The sequence below is a fragment of the Rhinolophus sinicus genome, linkage group LG03, assembly GCF_036562045.2.
Source record: "Rhinolophus sinicus isolate RSC01 linkage group LG03, ASM3656204v1, whole genome shotgun sequence".
NCBI classification, from domain to species: domain Eukaryota; kingdom Metazoa; phylum Chordata; class Mammalia; order Chiroptera; family Rhinolophidae; genus Rhinolophus; species Rhinolophus sinicus.
In genome coordinates this window covers 150298409-150314981 of record NC_133753.1, presented here as the reverse complement: position 1 = coordinate 150314981, position 16573 = coordinate 150298409, and the positions used below count along the sequence as shown (strand labels likewise).

The 16573-nt window shown below is 40.1% G+C and overlaps 1 protein-coding gene across 5 annotated transcripts in view; it reads left to right on the top strand.

Moving 5' to 3' along the window:
- The window catches only part of PDE8B (phosphodiesterase 8B), a 228567-nt gene that overhangs the window by 162143 nt on the left and 49851 nt on the right, over positions 1 to 16573 (top strand). For all 5 annotated transcript variants that reach the window (XM_019728158.2, XM_019728159.2, XM_019728157.2 and 2 more), the window contains exon 10: positions 360 to 420. In XM_019728158.2, coding sequence (XP_019583717.1) covers positions 360 to 420 — 61 coding nt within the window. The remainder of the gene's footprint in view (positions 1 to 359; positions 421 to 16573) is intronic.

Sequence of the window (16573 nt, the reverse complement as noted above, 5' to 3'; positions counted from 1 at the left end):
AGCTATAAAATTATAAGCATCAGCAGAATTAAAGCCAATTTTGTCTGGAGTAGTATTTCATCCTATCACTGAAAGATATTGAGGAGCCAAGCTTCAAGACATGGTAAAAAATGAAATACCCATTAGCAAAGTGTTTCTGAGCTGGCTGTGATTAAAAGCGAAGCCCAGTTTCGGAAGGCACATGTGGGCTGCGTGTGAAAACGCATTTTCTGTAGATTGGGTTTTATCTGAATTTTAAAACTGCCCTAGAATAGACCCTGGAGTTTTGCTTGAAGAAGTTTCTGTTGATGTTTTCATTTGCTAATTTGTTGAGTCATCTCACATCTGACTCACTAATACCTGATTATTTATGTTATTAGGAAAATTAGGCATTTTGTCTCCCTCAAGAAGCTGTGTTGTGCCACCGACAATAATAAGCAGGTATGGTATTCAGTTTGCTTCATTTGCTTTGTCTGCTTGACCGTGCGTTACCTTCTCACCACTGTTCTCTGCTTGTCTTTCTCCGTGTCTTATTGTTGTTGCCAATTAAGAAGGTTTATAACAAAATTAGGCTCCTTTGACAAATAAAAAAAAATTCCCCTGCCAGCCTGTGCTACTGTCTTAGGAAAGCACATCAGATATGATTTAGCTTGTGGCTATGCAACTCGAAACTAATATATTTTATGGGAGCATAAAATTCTTCCTCCAAATAAAAAATGTTCTGTGTTTCTATCTTAATTTCTCAAGCAAACAAAAAGTATATATGCATTTGAACATTTCACTCCTACAGATTTGTATCAAAAGCAAGACTCAGTCCAAATTAGTACTGTGATTTTTTTTATCATTACATCATGTAGAACAATAATTTGAACGTTGTCTTCTGAAGTGACAGAATTTTAATAAGTTGCTATATTTAAGAACCTTTTTAGAGAGTTTTCTCATAGAGAGCAACATTGGTATCAGTATTCTTTTTGATTTATACTTTTAATACTGGATTATGTGTATTTGCACTTCCTGCTTTAAAGTTTGTTGGTTTAAAAGCACTCAACAAACATAATTACCAATTATCTATTTTTGAAAACATACAAAATACGGCTTTTGACGTAGATGAGGATTTTAAAAGAAGGGACAATGTCTCTAAAAGATATGAAGAGCTTTGAGTCATACTCCATTTCAGTGGAACATGTCAGAGACTTGTCAAGTGTGGGATCAGAAGGTGAAGCCTCAGGTGGTGAACACACAATGGGATTTATAGATGATGTAATACAGAATTGTACACCTGAAATCTATGTAATTTTACTAACAATTGTCACCCCAATAAATTTAAAAAATAAATTATAAAAAAAAAAAAAAGGAAGGTGAAGCCTCACCAAACAAAGAAATGAACTGGGGGACAACGGGACCGAAGGATGCCTGGGCTTCTTGAGAAGGCGGCTTCCGAAGCGGGAGTGGGACTGAGTGCAGTGAGCCATGCAGTGAGCGGTGTGAAGTGAGGACTTACTGTATGTGTACACATAGTTGGTGTCTCAGTCCATTGAAGGTGTCTGTGGATGTTTGAATATGTTGCAAAATGATCACCTCGTTAACATTCATCATCACACATAGGTTCAAATTTTTTTCTTGGGAGGAGAACTTTGTAGATCTATTCTCTTAGCAATTTTGAAATATACAATACAGTATTGTTAACTATAGTCACGATGCTCTGCATTATATCCCCACAACTTATTTATTTGATAACTGGAAGTGTGTACCTTTTGATAGCCTTCACCCATTTCACCTACCCCCCACCCCACCTCTGGAAATGACCAGTCTGTTCTCTGTGTCTGTGAGTGTGGTTTTTTTGATGTGTGTGGTTTTTTGTTTGTTTGTTTGTTTTTTAAGATTACACATATAAGTTATATAGTATTTGTCTTTCTCTGTCAGATTCATTTCACTTAGGGTCATGGCTTCAGTGTCCATCCATGCTGTAGCAAATGGCAAGACTTCCTTTTTTCTTAACAGCGGAATAATATTTGATTATATAGCAGGTCATCAAATAATGTTGCTTTGTTTAATGTTGTTTCATTATAATGTTGATGAGATACAGTAGGAACTTAACCCTTGTTTGTATCAATTAGACTGTGGTAAAATTGGTTTTGTTGTATGTTGTTTCGCTTAAAGTTGCAGAACCTATCAACAATGTTAAGTGAGGACTTACTGTGTGTGTACATATAGGTGTGTGTCTACACACACACATACACACATGCCACATTTTCTTTATCCATTCTAACGTTCATGGACACTTAGGTTATTTCCGTGTCTATGCTATTGTAAATAATGCTGCAATGTACAGGGGTGGATATATCTTTTCTAGTTGGTGTTTTTATTGCCTTGGATAAATACCCAGAAGTGGAATTTCTGGATCATGTGGTAGTTCTATTTTTAACTTTTTGAGGAATCTCCATATTGTTTTCCATAGTGGCTGCACCAATTTACACTGCCACCAACAGTGCATGAGAGTTCCTTGTTCTCCACATCCTCACCAATACTCGTTATTTCTTGTCTTTTGATAGCAGCCATTCTAAGAGGTATGAGTTGATACCTCATGTGGTTTTCATTTTCTTTTCCCTGTTGATTAGTGATGTGGAGCACCTTTTCGCATACCTGTTGGCCATTTGAATGTCTTCCTTGGAAAAATGTCTAATAATTTTGATCCCTGATTGGGAATCAGCATATGTGGGGGCCTAAGTTAATTTATACTCAAATTTTTTACTGTGCAAGTGGTGCCACCCTTAACCTCTACGTTGTTCAGGTGTCAACTTTATTCAGATTCTCTGCCCATTGTTTAATCGGATTGTTTGGTTTTTGCTATTGAGTTGTATAAGTTCTTCATATATTTTGGATATTAACCCCTTACCAGATACATGATTTGCAAATATGTTTTCCCATTTGGTAGGTTGTTTTTTCATTTTGTTGATGGTTTCCTCTGCTGTGCAGAAGCTTTTTAGTTTGATGTAGTCCCACTTGTTTATTTTTGCTTTCATTGCCTGCGCTTTGGGTGTCTGTCACACCCAAAAAATCATCAGCAAGACCAATGTCATGGAGCTTCTTTCCTATGTTTTCTTCTAGGAGTTTTATGGTTTCAGGTCTTAAGTGCTTAATCCATTTTGAGTTGATTTTTATGTATGGTGTAAGATAATGGTTTAGTTTCGTTCTTTTGTATATGGCTGTCCAGTTTTCCCATTATCATTTACTGAAGAGACTATTTTTCCCCATTATATATTCTTGGCTCCTTTGTCATAAATTAATTGACCATATATGAGGTGTGACCAAACAATACAGTGAATGTTTAAATAAAATAATTTATTACAGTAAAAGACACATTGCCATTAATCTCCTTCAAAATACTCCCCCTCGCTTCGAACACATTTATCCCGTTGTTCTTGCCACTTTCTGAAGCAGTTCTGGAAGTCCTCTTTCATGAGTGTCTTTGTTGTGCTGTCATGTCTGCCTTAATGTCCTGAGTCATTTTGACTTTGGGGAAGAGCCAGAAGTCACACCATGCCAGATCCATTGAATAAGGTGGATGAAGACACACCGTAATGTTTTTTTGACAGAAATTGACATATACCAGAAGCAATGTGTGACACAGAGCGTTGTCATGATGGAGGATGATTTATGGCACACGTCACAACACAGTGTCTCTCAACCATAGCTCACACCTGCCTGAGTGCACTGAACAAATTGAAACTTGTCACACACTGTTAATAAGGTTCGATGCACCGCTTCCCATAGATTGAAGATCCCTACCTTTCCAATGGATGGCACTTGGCAGCAGCATTCACCATATCTTTTTTATCACAATGGAAAGGCTCCGTGTCACACATCACTTCTGATACGGCAATTTCAGTCAGATAAAAACATGATGGTGTGTCCTTATCCACCTTATTCAGCAGATCTGGCACCGTGCACTTCTGGCTCTTCCCCAAAGTCAAAATGACCGTGAAAGATAAATGTTTTGAATCAATTCAGGACATGAGGCAGCCATGACAGCGCATCTAAAGACACTCATGAAAGAGGACTTCCAGAACTGCTTCAGAAAGTGGCAAGAACAATGGGATAAGTGTGTCTGAAGTGAGCGGTAGTATCTTGAGGGAGATTAATGGCAATGTGTCTTTTAGTGTAATAATTTTTTTTTATTTAAACATTCCCCATATTGTTTGATCACACCTCCTATACATGGTTTATTTCTGGGCTCTCTATTCTGTTCCATTGATCTCTGTGTCTGTTTTATGCCATTACTATATTGTTTTGATTCTATAGCTTTGTAATATAGCTATAGCTTTGTAATATAGCTTTGAAATCAGCAAGTGTAATGCCTCCAGCTTTGGTCTTCTTTTTCAAGATTCATTTGGCAAAATATCCTAGAACAGCCAAAGCAATCATGTCCTTGTTCATAAGATTTAGTTCAACATAAAATGCCTCCTTCAGCACAGAATTTTATCAGGAATCAGGAAATTTTCAGTTAATACCATAAAGCCACACAGAGAGGCAAGTCCTTGGAGACCTCTGGGAAAGGAAGGGAATTGACTTTTATAGGAAAACAATTCTCTCAACAGCAAGTTTAGACATCCCAGGAGGAAGAATGAGATTATGTGGGAGGTGACACGGGCAGAGGGAGAGGCAGAGGAAATCCTGATGGCTCTTTAGAGACAAACACTTGTCCCAAGCAGCACAAACCAACGTGTATGGTCTGTGAAGCCGTAGTGCAAAATGCAGGCCCGCTTGGGCTCATTCACGCTCGTGCCAGAAATGAGCCAAGCACAGTTTATGTCCAAAAAAGCACAACCTTCCCTCACCAATCTAGCCTTATTCCTCCTCCTTCTTCTTTTTGTCACTTAATGAATGGGACCCCCAATCTCCCTGTAGCCAGTCTCCCTGCAATTCCATGTACCCAAATTCTACCAGGCTTTCATGGTCCAGCCCAAGAAACATCAAGTCCCTTTTTCTTCCTCAAGCCCCCAAAGTACCTTCTTTGCTGTGTATTACCCCCACCATATCATGGCTATTTGCGTGCCCAACTGCTCTCTCCTCTCCAGCGGGGTCACTGGGCTGTGCTGGTCTTTGTGTGCCCATGCTGCCTGGCACATAGTAGGCCCTCAGGCTGTTGGTTAGCTTAAATGGAATCGAATGTCTAGGTTCTGGCCTCTTGTCACCTGTAAACTCTTCCTGCTTCCCAGGGAAAGCAAGCTAGCCCTTAGCACAGGACTTAGAGATGCAGAATCAAGGGACCACCTCTTCTTTTCTGAGGCTCTAAATAGAAACGTCTTTACTGCTGTTCTGAGAATAGTGGAAGCACAGAGCTCAGATACCCTGAGCCATTGACGTCACGTAATAGTGTTACATGGGCCTAAAGAGACACTTAGATTTTGCAATAACATAGAATTTTATATCTTTGGCTAGCCGCAGTGTTTTTCCTCCTCATCGAAGGAGTCTGAAGTGAATGGTGATGGGTTTGTAACGGGAAGGGCTCCCCAGAGGGTGGGAGCAGCCTGTTTACAGGCGGTTCCAGTGGTGCTGCTTTCTGGGGTTTAGCCCTGACGTCAGAATTTGTCCATGGGTTTGCATTTTAACAAGGAGTGAAATTGTAAGCCAGGCTGCTGTCTCTGGTGGAACCTGTCATCAGCAAAGATCGCTTTTCCTATGCGAACCCTGTAGCTCTTTGCCAAAAGGCTGGAAATACTCAGTGAGGTTTGTCTGCTGTAAACATCATCTCCCCCTTCACCACACACACACTTTATCCCTAAATGTGTATTCAACACCTGTTCCTGTGTTGCCACCAGGGACACAAAGTCTCTGCCCCAGGAGCCATGGAGGCCACAGACAGATAAACAGGATACATTTCTAGAGCACAGTATGAGTAGGTGCGAATCAAGCCCCAGAGAAGCACAAAACACAGGGCCCACAGAGACTGGCTACTGTTTTTTTAGGTGTCATCTAGGACAAAGGGCAACAATCTACAACCTACAGGCCAAATGTGGCCTGTTTTGTAAGTAAAGTTTGATTGAAATACAGCCACCCTCCTTTGTTATGTAGTGGTGTGGCTATGTAACTGCAGTTACAGAGGAGACCACACGGCTGGCAAAGCCTAAAATATTTACTGCCTGGCCCTTTCCAGAAAAAGTTTGCTGACCTCATTTCTAGAAGATAATTTTCTTTCTTGGGTTACCCACTTTCTTAGGCCAGGAACCGCCTACACAGACCCCCAGAACCCTCCCTCTCCATGCGTACACACACTTCTTTGGGCACCCTTTGCCTTCATGCCAACCCCTGCACCCTGGTTCAGAGCTGACAGGACCTAGTTTTCCTGCGGCTGTTGCCTTTTCATGAGGTCCAAATCCAAATGCGTGACTCAGACTGGAATTTCAGTGATCTGATCCTGGAGTCAGACGCATTCAGGGAAAGGGAGGCTACTGAGATCCTGACTTTACACCAGCTCCTCCTAAGCTGGTCCAGGCAAAGCAGAGGGGCCTTCCCACTGCCGCACCTACGGTGCCCACCCCTAGCCCAATCACAATGCATCCCCCTTCTCACTTTCTCCTCCAAGCCTTGCCCATGAGAATATGGGGGAGCACTGTACTCCTGAAAGCCCATGTGCCCGTGGTGGGCTTGGAGCCCCGGGACACAGTATGGGAAGCCAGCTGACGAGAGAGTAGGGCTGCAGTTGGCAATGTGGAGTGTATCACTTGGTCCCCCTTCTCATGGAACAATGACGTACAAGCCATGGGGAAGCCTCAGAGAGGTGCAGGTGTCTCATGTCCAGTAAGAGGAAGGGGTTTTCTTGTGATTTAGGAAGCTCGGCCCACCTAATGAGTGGCTCCAGAAAAGATTCTCTGTTCCACGGGGTTAGAGTAGGAGAAAGCCCATGGCCAGGCTCAGAGGAAGCAGTCTGTTTTCTGGCTACTCGAGGTTCCAAGACAATGGCTGATCAAGAGCAGAAGGAGACCAATCTGACCTGGATTTTGCACAGAGGTTTCCAGAGTTTGCAAACAGAATCCCTGCCTTTGGAATTCTATTGACCACCTTGTCACCCTCATTTCATGACAGAAAGATTGATTCAACAATGGAAAAATGTAGGAAGAACATGTTCTCTGAATGAAGAATAGCTATTTAAGTTTGGCTTGGTGGAAAAACTTCTCTTCCGCTGTAGACTGATAAAAGCATTGTCAGAGCCTGACATCAGTCTGGGGATAGGCATTTGGAAGTGACTGCTTTAAAAGCACTTTGACATATGTCGCTATTTGGGGATAATACAGGCAGAAATGGGGGCTGAATTGCCCAAGTTTGTAACGATGAAATCTTGCTTTGAGATAAAATTTTGGGGTTCATTCTCATTTTTTTATAGTAAGCTACTGTGTTTCCCCAAAAAGAAGACCTAGACGGACAATCAGCTCTAATGCGTCTTTTGGAGCAAAAATTAATATAAGACTCGGTCTTATTTTACTATAAGCAGGCCTTTTATATAATATAACATAACATAATATAATGTAATGCAATATAATACCGGTTCTTGTATAATATAACATAAGATCAGGTATAATATAATATAATAGCGGGTCTTATATAATATAATATAACATAAAACCAGGTCTTATGTAATATAATATAACATGATATAATATATAATATAATACCGGGTCTTATATTAGTTTTTGCTCCAAAAGACGCATTAGAGCTGATTGTCTGGCTAGGTCTTATTTTCGGGGAAACATGGTATTTAATCTTAAAATTGTTGTAAAGATTAAGAAAATATTGAGCTTTACTGTAATAATAATGCGTAAGACTAAGCCTGTCAGAAGTGCCTAAAACAAAATACAAAGGGTATAGAATATCAGGGAGTAAGAAGAGGGAGAAAACAGGTCTTTAGTTTTGTGAAGGCTTTGTATGGGGAAGGCGGAATTAGGCCCTGAAGGCAAAAGCAATAGGAAGTTTCAAAGGATCAAATTAGGCTCAATATAGGAAAGAATTAGCATTGACCAAAGTTGATAGCCCTCGCAGATCATAAGGTTACCACCATAGGAGGTAATCAAATAGAAGTAGACTGCGCACTCAGGAGAACAGGCTGTTTACGGAAGGTACTCATTGGCCAGATGTTAGACTAGATTAGTGGTTCTCCAGGTGTGGGTCCCTGGAGCAGCAGCAGCCCCAGGAATTTGTTAGAATTGCGAAGTCAGACCTACAGAATCAGAAACTCCAGGGGTGGACCTGGACAACCTGTTTTCATCAGCCCTCCGCATGATTCATTCACTCTGAAGTTTACAAGCCACTGACAAGATGAATGGCGTCAAGATTCTGATAGTGAAAACGCAGGTCATTTGTTTATGAGCAGGATCTGTTCTGGGTTAAATATAGTCAGAAAAGATTTTCACTTCTGCCCTCCCAGGTATGAGGACCCTGACCTAGACTTGTGGAGGACCCCCACCTCTGCCCCAGTACTGAAATGCAGCTGTCAAATTGAGATGTGGGCTAAGTAGAAACCACAGGCTAGATTTCAGAGACTGAGTATGAAAAAAAATGCAAATTGTCTCATTAAAAATCTCAGTCTCGTATTCATTACATATTGAAATGGTAACATCTTACACATATTGTGTTTAAAATATTAAGGTTAATTTCTCCTGGGTTTTGTTTTCCTGTTTTTGTTTTTTACTTTTTAATGTAGCTATTAGAAAATTTAAAATTGTATATGTGGTTTGCTCTTGTGGCTCACACAGTACTTCTATTGGACAGAGCTGCTCTAGCCCGTCCCTCCCCTGCCAAATCTTACCCTGAATCCAGGCCCCTCACACCCTTTCATAGATGATACAGGGCCCAACAAGCTGTGCACATAGTCTAGTGTCTGCCAGTGACTCAGCTGCAGACTTACTGAGAAAAGGAAGACATTGTGATGGGCGTTTAAGCAGACCTTTAGGGAACACTTCTGTTTGGGGAAATGTTGGGGGCACCTTTCATTAGTTCCCAATCTACAGCAGAAAGGTAACTCGCACTCTCTAGACAGCAGGGAGCCCAGGTACCACGCCTCAGACAGGTTTCTGCCCACTGCCGCCATGGCCCCTGCCAGTTCCCTACCCCCACACTGGCCCTCTATTGGGTGTGTCCTTGCCATTGACTGCCCCAGGCCTCTAACTCTCCTTACATCTGCCAAGTTCTGTCCCCCTAATCCTTTCCTTCCTGGCAGGAGGCTGGGCTGATAGGCCCTTTCATGATTTGGGGGACTTGTCCTCTAGCATGTGGCAGAACAGGGTCCTGATGACTAAGACAGCCCAATATCTACGGTTTTCTCCGTAAAACCGAGAGAAGACAGTGGCTGGTGGCAGGGAATGAGGAGAGAAAGGCACAGAGAATTGCTTGCTGGTTTCTGTTCGTTGCTAATCCTTGGTGACAAAAACAAGTTTTAAATGTGTCCTAAGTGCCCAGTACTTGAGATCTGTCGCATGTTTTTCAATGGGATGGACCCTTTGCCACTTCCTCGTCCTTCAGTCCTCCACCCGGCTTCTCCTCACTCCCGCAAATCTTCCCGAACCTGCCACCTATGTCTCTGCCCACCAACGAGGTGACAGTGACACTTCTTGTCTGCATCACCCATTGGACCGTTAGTCATTCACTGCTTTGGGTCAGTTTTCAGCTTGGGGCAGGAACCCACTTTACATGTCTAGAAGACGTCAGGAAATTATTTTTAAAACTAATTTTTACTCCCTAATACAAGAACCTTTGGAAGGCACAGGGAATTAAAGATGTGGCTCTGTCTAGCCCCAAATTATTATTATTACATGTAGAGTTTTGATCTGTATGTGGCCAATATATGTTTCAGGTGCTGCTACAAAGAATATTTGCTGTATTCTCCCAAGGCACATGTCCAAGTGTGACTTCTTAAAAGGAAGTCGGCAAAAATAAGGACACTGCAACTAAAAACATGATCTCAATTATCCCTGAGAGAAGCTGTTCACATTTAGAAAGGTATTTTATGTGATCAATATATTACCATGATACTGAGTTTAGTTTGTACATATGTACTGTACTCACAGTAGGTGCCCCAAATATTTGATATATTTGGTAAAGCCACTAAGTAAACAAAATTTTTCCATTTAGCTTTAGTACATATTTACACGAAGCTATTTAAAGAAAGGCCTCTGATATTGCAAAACCGTATTTTTCTCCCTGAGAAACCACATTTGAACAGCCAAACCCTGAGTAGACGTGAGTGGAGTACCTGCTGTGTGTCTCAGGGTACAGACATGAAGCAGCTCACAGCAGGGGCAAGGGACAGGCAGGGACACTGAGAATTTAGCAATAGGATTATGTGTGTGGGAAAGTCTTGGCTCCCAGGAGAGAGACACAACTTCCTGCCTGGCTTTGGTGGTGACTGTCATAGTGGAAGCCAGTCCGGACAGGCTTCCTGAAGCCCCTGAGGTCTGAAGCTGAGAGGCAGTCACCTGGCTGACAAGGGGGAGGGTAAACTGAGAACATTCTGGGCATGTGCAACTACACTGAGCATGGTAGGCCGGGAGGCTGCTCGTTTCAGGTAGACACCGGTGCCCTCCAACCTGTCAGAGAAACTCGGCCCTTGTGGTCAGCAGGGCAGCAGCTCGGGGTTGTCCTTCCTGCATGGTTCCTTTGCCCTATCCAGCCTCTCACCCTGTCCTCTCTGCCACATCAGTAGGCATTTGTAAGGCCCTTAGTGAGTGGTGGGGACAGGTAGCAGGTGGAGGATGGGAAAAACAGAGGGGAAGAGGCTATCAGTCTGAGCCAGAAACCAAGTTTGCCTCTGTGTGAAACCATTCACGCCTGCTCACCAGCCACCCCCTCAGGAGCCTCAATACCGGAGGCCAAAACATGAGGAAAAGCTAGTTGGACATAAAAAAAGTAAGATAGCTTTGGTAGTGGGCAGTAAACAGACACGTTGAAAACAACCAGGACTTAAACAGGAGAGACTACGTGGGCCTTAGGGTGAAGGAGGGGTTTTTTCCCCCAGAAAGTTAGCTACAATTTGAAAGCCTGCATTTTTGTATAATTTTTACAGTGGAGTATTCTGAGTAGTCCACTGATGAATACTCAGAAGTGGAATTTCTGGATCATATGTAGTTCTATTTTTACTTTTTGAGGAATCTCCATATTGTTTTCCATAGAGGCTGTACCAATTTATATTCCCACCAACAGTGCATGAGGTTCCCTACATCCTCTCCAATGCTTGTTATTTCTTGTCTTTTTGATAACTTCCATTCTAACAGGTGTGAAGTGATATCTTATTGTGGTTTTGATTTCCATTTCCCTGATGATTAGTGATGTTGAGCATCTTTTTGGTGTACCTGTTGGCCATCTGTGTGTCTTCTTTGGAAATATGTTCAGATCCTCTGCCTTTTTATTAATTTGGATGATTTGGGGTTTTTTGCCGAGTAATATGAATTTTTCGTATATTTTGGATATTGACCCTGTCTCAAATATATGATTTGCAAATATTTTCTCTCATTCCATAGACAACCTTTTCATTTTATTGATGGTTTTCTTTACTGTGCAGAAGCTTTTTAGTTTGATGTAGTTCCACTTGTTTATTTTTGCTTTTGTTGTCTATGCTTTGGGTGTCAAATCCAAAAAAATCATCAATGTTAAGGAGCTTCTTTCCTATGTTTTCTTCTAGGAGTTTTATGGTTTCAGGCCTTACAAGTCTTTTAATCCATTTTGAGTTGATTTTTGTGTATAGTATACGATAATGGTCCAGTTTCATTCTTTTGCATGTGGCTGTCCAGTTTTCCCAGCACCATTTGTTGAAGAGACTGTCCTTTTCCCATTGTATATTTTTGGCTCCTTTATCATACCCAAATTGACCATATATATGTGGGTTTATTCCTGGACTCTCTATTCTGTACCATTGAGCTATGTGTTTGTTTTTATGCCAAAACTATACTGTTTGGAATACTTTGTAATAGCTTTGTAATATAGTTTGAAATCAGGAAATTTGATACCTCCAGCTTTGTTCTTTTTTCTCAAAATTGCTTTGGCTATTCAGGGTCTTTTGTGGTTCCACACAAATTTTAGGATTTGTTCTATCCTGTAAAAAATGCCATTGGAATTTTCATAGGGATTGCATTGAATCTGTAGATTTCTTTAGATAGTGTGGACATTTTAACACTATTCTTTCAATTCATGAGAATGGGCTATCTTTTCATTTATTTGCGTCTCCCTCAATTTCTTTCATTAATGTCTTATAGATTTCAGTGTATAAGTCTTTCACTTCCTTGGTTAAATTTATTCCTAGGTTTTTCATTATTTTTGATACAATGGTAAGTGGGATTTTCTTATTTTCTCTTTCTGATAGTTCATCTTTAGTGTATAGAAATGCAATAGATTTTTGTGCATTGATATTGTGTCCTGCAACTTTACTGAATTTATTAGTTCTAACAGTTTTTTGGTGGAGTCTTTCGGTTTTCTGTATACCATATTTCCCTGAAAATAAGACCTAGCTGAACCATCAGCTCTAAACTATCTTTTGGAGCAAAAATTAATATAAGACCCAGTATTATATTATATTATATTATATTATATTATATTATATTATATTATATTATATTATACCCAGTCTTATATTACATTATATAAGACCGGGTCTTATATTACATTAAAATAAGACCGGGTCTTACATTAATTTTTGCTCCAAAAGACGCATTAGAGTTGGTGGTCCGGCTAGGTCTTATTTCTGGGGAACCATGGTATAAATCATGTCATCTGCAAATAGAGATGGTTTTATTTCTTTCTTTCCAATTTGAATCCCTATTATTTCTTTTTCTTGCCTGATTGCTCTGGCTAGGACTTTCAGTACTATATTGAATAAAAGTGGCAGGAGTGGACACACTTTCCATAAAGGAAAACCCTTCCATTTCTCACCACTGCGTATGATGTTGTGAGTTTGTCACATATGGCCTTTGTTATATTGAGGTATATTACCTCTATACCCTCTTTGTTGCATTATTTTTATGATGAGAAAATTTATATTTGGAACTAGCCTGCTGGATTCAGTTTAGATGATCCTAATTTTGTTGGCAACATACAAAACATCATAGTTTGGAGCCAGCCAAGCATATGCCTTATTCTTTTCATCAGGCCTGATTGGGGTGTTGACCTTAGCCACGTCAATGTCATAGAGCTTCTCCACAACCTGCTTGATGTGGTACTTGTTAGAATTGACATCCACAATGAATACTAGAGTGTTATTCTCTTCTATCTTCTTCATGGCCAACTTGGTGGTCAGGGGAACTTGATGACGGCGTAGTGGTCAAGATTGTTTCTCCTGGAGGTGCTCTTCCGAGGTTATTTGAATTGCCTTTGGAGGCGCAGTGTCTCGGGCTGCCAGAAGGTGGCTGACATGAGAGTCTTCTTTTATGTGTGGGGCTGTGGACACTTTTCAGCACTGCTTTCTTAACCTTCAAAGCCTTTGTTTGGTTTCAGCTTTGAGAAGCACAGGGTCTTCCTTCTTTGCTTTTGGAGCCATCTTCATGAGAAGTTATGAAGAGTTTTTATCGTGAATGGGTATTGAATTGTGTCAAATGCTTTTTCTGCATCTGTTGAGATGATCCTATGATTTTATATATCATTTTGTTAATGTGGTGTATCACATTGATTCATTTGTGAATGTTGTACCATTCTTGCATCCCAGGGGTAAATCTCATTTGATCATGGTATATGATGCCTTCAATATGCTGTTGAATTTGGTTTGATAAAGTCTCGTTGAGGAGTTTTGCATCTGTGGAGGAGTTCGTCAAGGATGTTGGCCTATAGTTTTCTTTTCTTGTAGTATCCTTGTCTGGCTTTGGTATCACAGTAAAGCTGGTCTTGTAAATGAGTTTTGGAGTATTCTCTTCTCTTCAATTTTTTGGAAGAGTTTGAGGGTTGACATTAATTTTTCTTTAAATATTTGCTAGTATTCACCAGTGAAGCTGTCTGGTCCTGGGATTTCTTTGTTATGAGGTTTTTGATTACTGATTCAATCTCCTTACTAGTAATTGGTCTGTTCAGATGTTATATTTCTTCATGATTAAGTCTTGGTAGTTGTATATTTCGATCCATTTGTTCTACATAGTCCAAATTTTTATCATATAATTGTTTATATTAGTCTCTTATGATCCTTTGTGTTTCTGTAGTGTAGTTGTACTATCTTTTCTTTCTTTTCTGATATTATTTATCTGAGTCTTCTTTCTTTTGTTGGTGAGTATGGATAAAGGTTTGTCTGTTTCATTTTTCAAAAACCAGCTCTTAGTTTCATTGATCTTTTCTATTATCTTTTTAGTCTATATTTCATTTATTTCTGCTCTGATTTTTATTTCCTTCCTTCAGCTAACTTTGGGTTTGGTTTGTTGTTCTTTTTCTAGTTCCTTGTGGTGTAAAGTTAAGTTGTTTATTTAAAATTTTTCTTGTTTCTTAATGTAGGTATTTATCACTATGAACTTTCCTCTTAGAAGTGCTTTTGCTGCATCCCATAAGTTTTGGTATGTTGTATTTTCATTTTCATTTGTCTCAAAATATTTTTAAATTTCCCCTTTTTTTTCTTTGATCCATTGCTTGTTCAGGAACATGTTGTTTAATCTCCACATATTTGTGAATTCTCCAGTTTTCTTCTTGTAGTTGATTTCTACTTTCATACCATACCATTGTGTTCAGAAAATATGCTTCACATGATTTCAATCTTCTTAAATGTATTAAGACTTGCTTAAATTTATTGAGACTTGTTTTGTTGCCTAACATGTGTGATCTCTTCTGGAGAATGTTCCATGTGCACTTGAAAATAATGTGTATTCTGCTGCTTTAGGATGGAATGTGTGTTAAGTCCATCTGGCCTAATGTGTTGTTTAAGTCCAAAATTTCCTTACTGATTTTCTGTCTGGGTGATTTATTCATTGATGAAAGTGGGATATTAAAGTTCCCTATTATTATCATACTGCTATCTATTGCTCTCTTTAGGTCATTTCTGAAGGACAGCTTTGCCAGGTAGAGGATTCTAGGTTGATCTTTTTTTTTCTTTCAGCATTTTGAATGTCTCATGCCACTCCCTTTTGGCCTGCAAAGTTTCTGCTGAACAATCTCATATTTTTATGGGGGTTTCTTTATACATAACAAGTTGTTTTTTTCTCTTACTGCATTAAGATTCTGTCCTTGTATTTAACTATTGACAATGTAGTTATAATATGTTTTGGTATGGGTCTGTTTCGGTTCATCTTATTTAGAACTTTCTGGGTTTCCTGGATCTGGATGTCTGTTTTCTTCCCTAGGTTAGGGAAGCTTTTAGCCCTTATTTTTTCAAATGATTTTTCTGCCTCTTTCTCTTCACCTTCAGGCATCCCTATAATGTGAATATTGGTCTACTCTATGTTGTCTCATGAGTCTCTTAAATTATCTTCACTCTTTTTTAAAATTCTTTTTCTTTTTGCTGCTGAGTGGATGAATTCCAATGCCCTGTCTTCAAGTTTGCTGATCTTGCTTCACCTAATCTGCTGTTGAACCCTTCTACTGAATTATTCAGTTCGTTTATTATATTCTTCAGCTCTGATTTCTGTTTGGAACTTTAAAAATATTCTCTCTTTGTTGAAATTCTCACTTTGGTCATGCATTATTTGTTGACCTTAATGGGCATATTTATAACTATTATTTTGAATTCTTTGTCAGGCAAATCACTTATCTTCATTTAATTAAGATATTTTTCTGATGTTTTATCTTGTTTTTTCATTTAGAACATATTCCTTTGTTTCTTTATTTTCCTTAACTCTCTTTGTTTGGTTCTATGCATTAGATAAAACATCTTCTCCTCCCAGTCTTGATGGCATGGTCTCCTATAAGAGGTGAATCTTATCTTTTCACCCTGCCCTAGCTCTTGGTTGACTCTCATAACTTTGTTATTGTCTAGGTAGCCTACTTTGTTCTTAGTGGTTTCCAGTAGTTGAGGGTGTGCTGCAAAGACCTGTCAGTGTCCCAGTGGGGAGGCCTTGTCAGAACCCAGATGCAGGCTGATTGGAAGTCAAACACTCAGGCAACAGCTTTTAAAGTATACAAATATACCTCTTGCAGGCTAAGACTGAAATGGGTGTTTCTGTCTGCTGCCTCTCCACTGTGCCCTGGGGGTGGGGTGGGGGGATAGCCTGTTCAGAACAGTTTCTCTGTTTGGTACAGGCCTGTGTAACCTGTGAGCATAAGCCACACTGGCCACCAGAACCAGGCAATCAAAAGGTGTCCACTGCATGGCAGCTATAAAAACAAAGGCACCATAAATGTGCACAAACTCCTTCCCAGGAGATACCAGTGACATGGGGTGGAGCAGACAGAGATCACAAAGATAGTATCTGCCAGCCTCCCAGTCTCTGAAAAGTATTGCAGTGGGCACCTAGGTATGTGTATTATTACAAGCTTGCCCCTCTGGCCAAAGCTTTTAAGGTAAGCAAATAGTCTTCTTTCTCAGACAGACTGAGTGAATTTCAGTTTGCTATCTCTGTACTGGGCCCTAGGGGTTAGCCATGGTGAATCTTTGTGAGCCCTTTAAGAACTGTCTATTAGTTTCCTATAGCCTTATGGGTTTTGT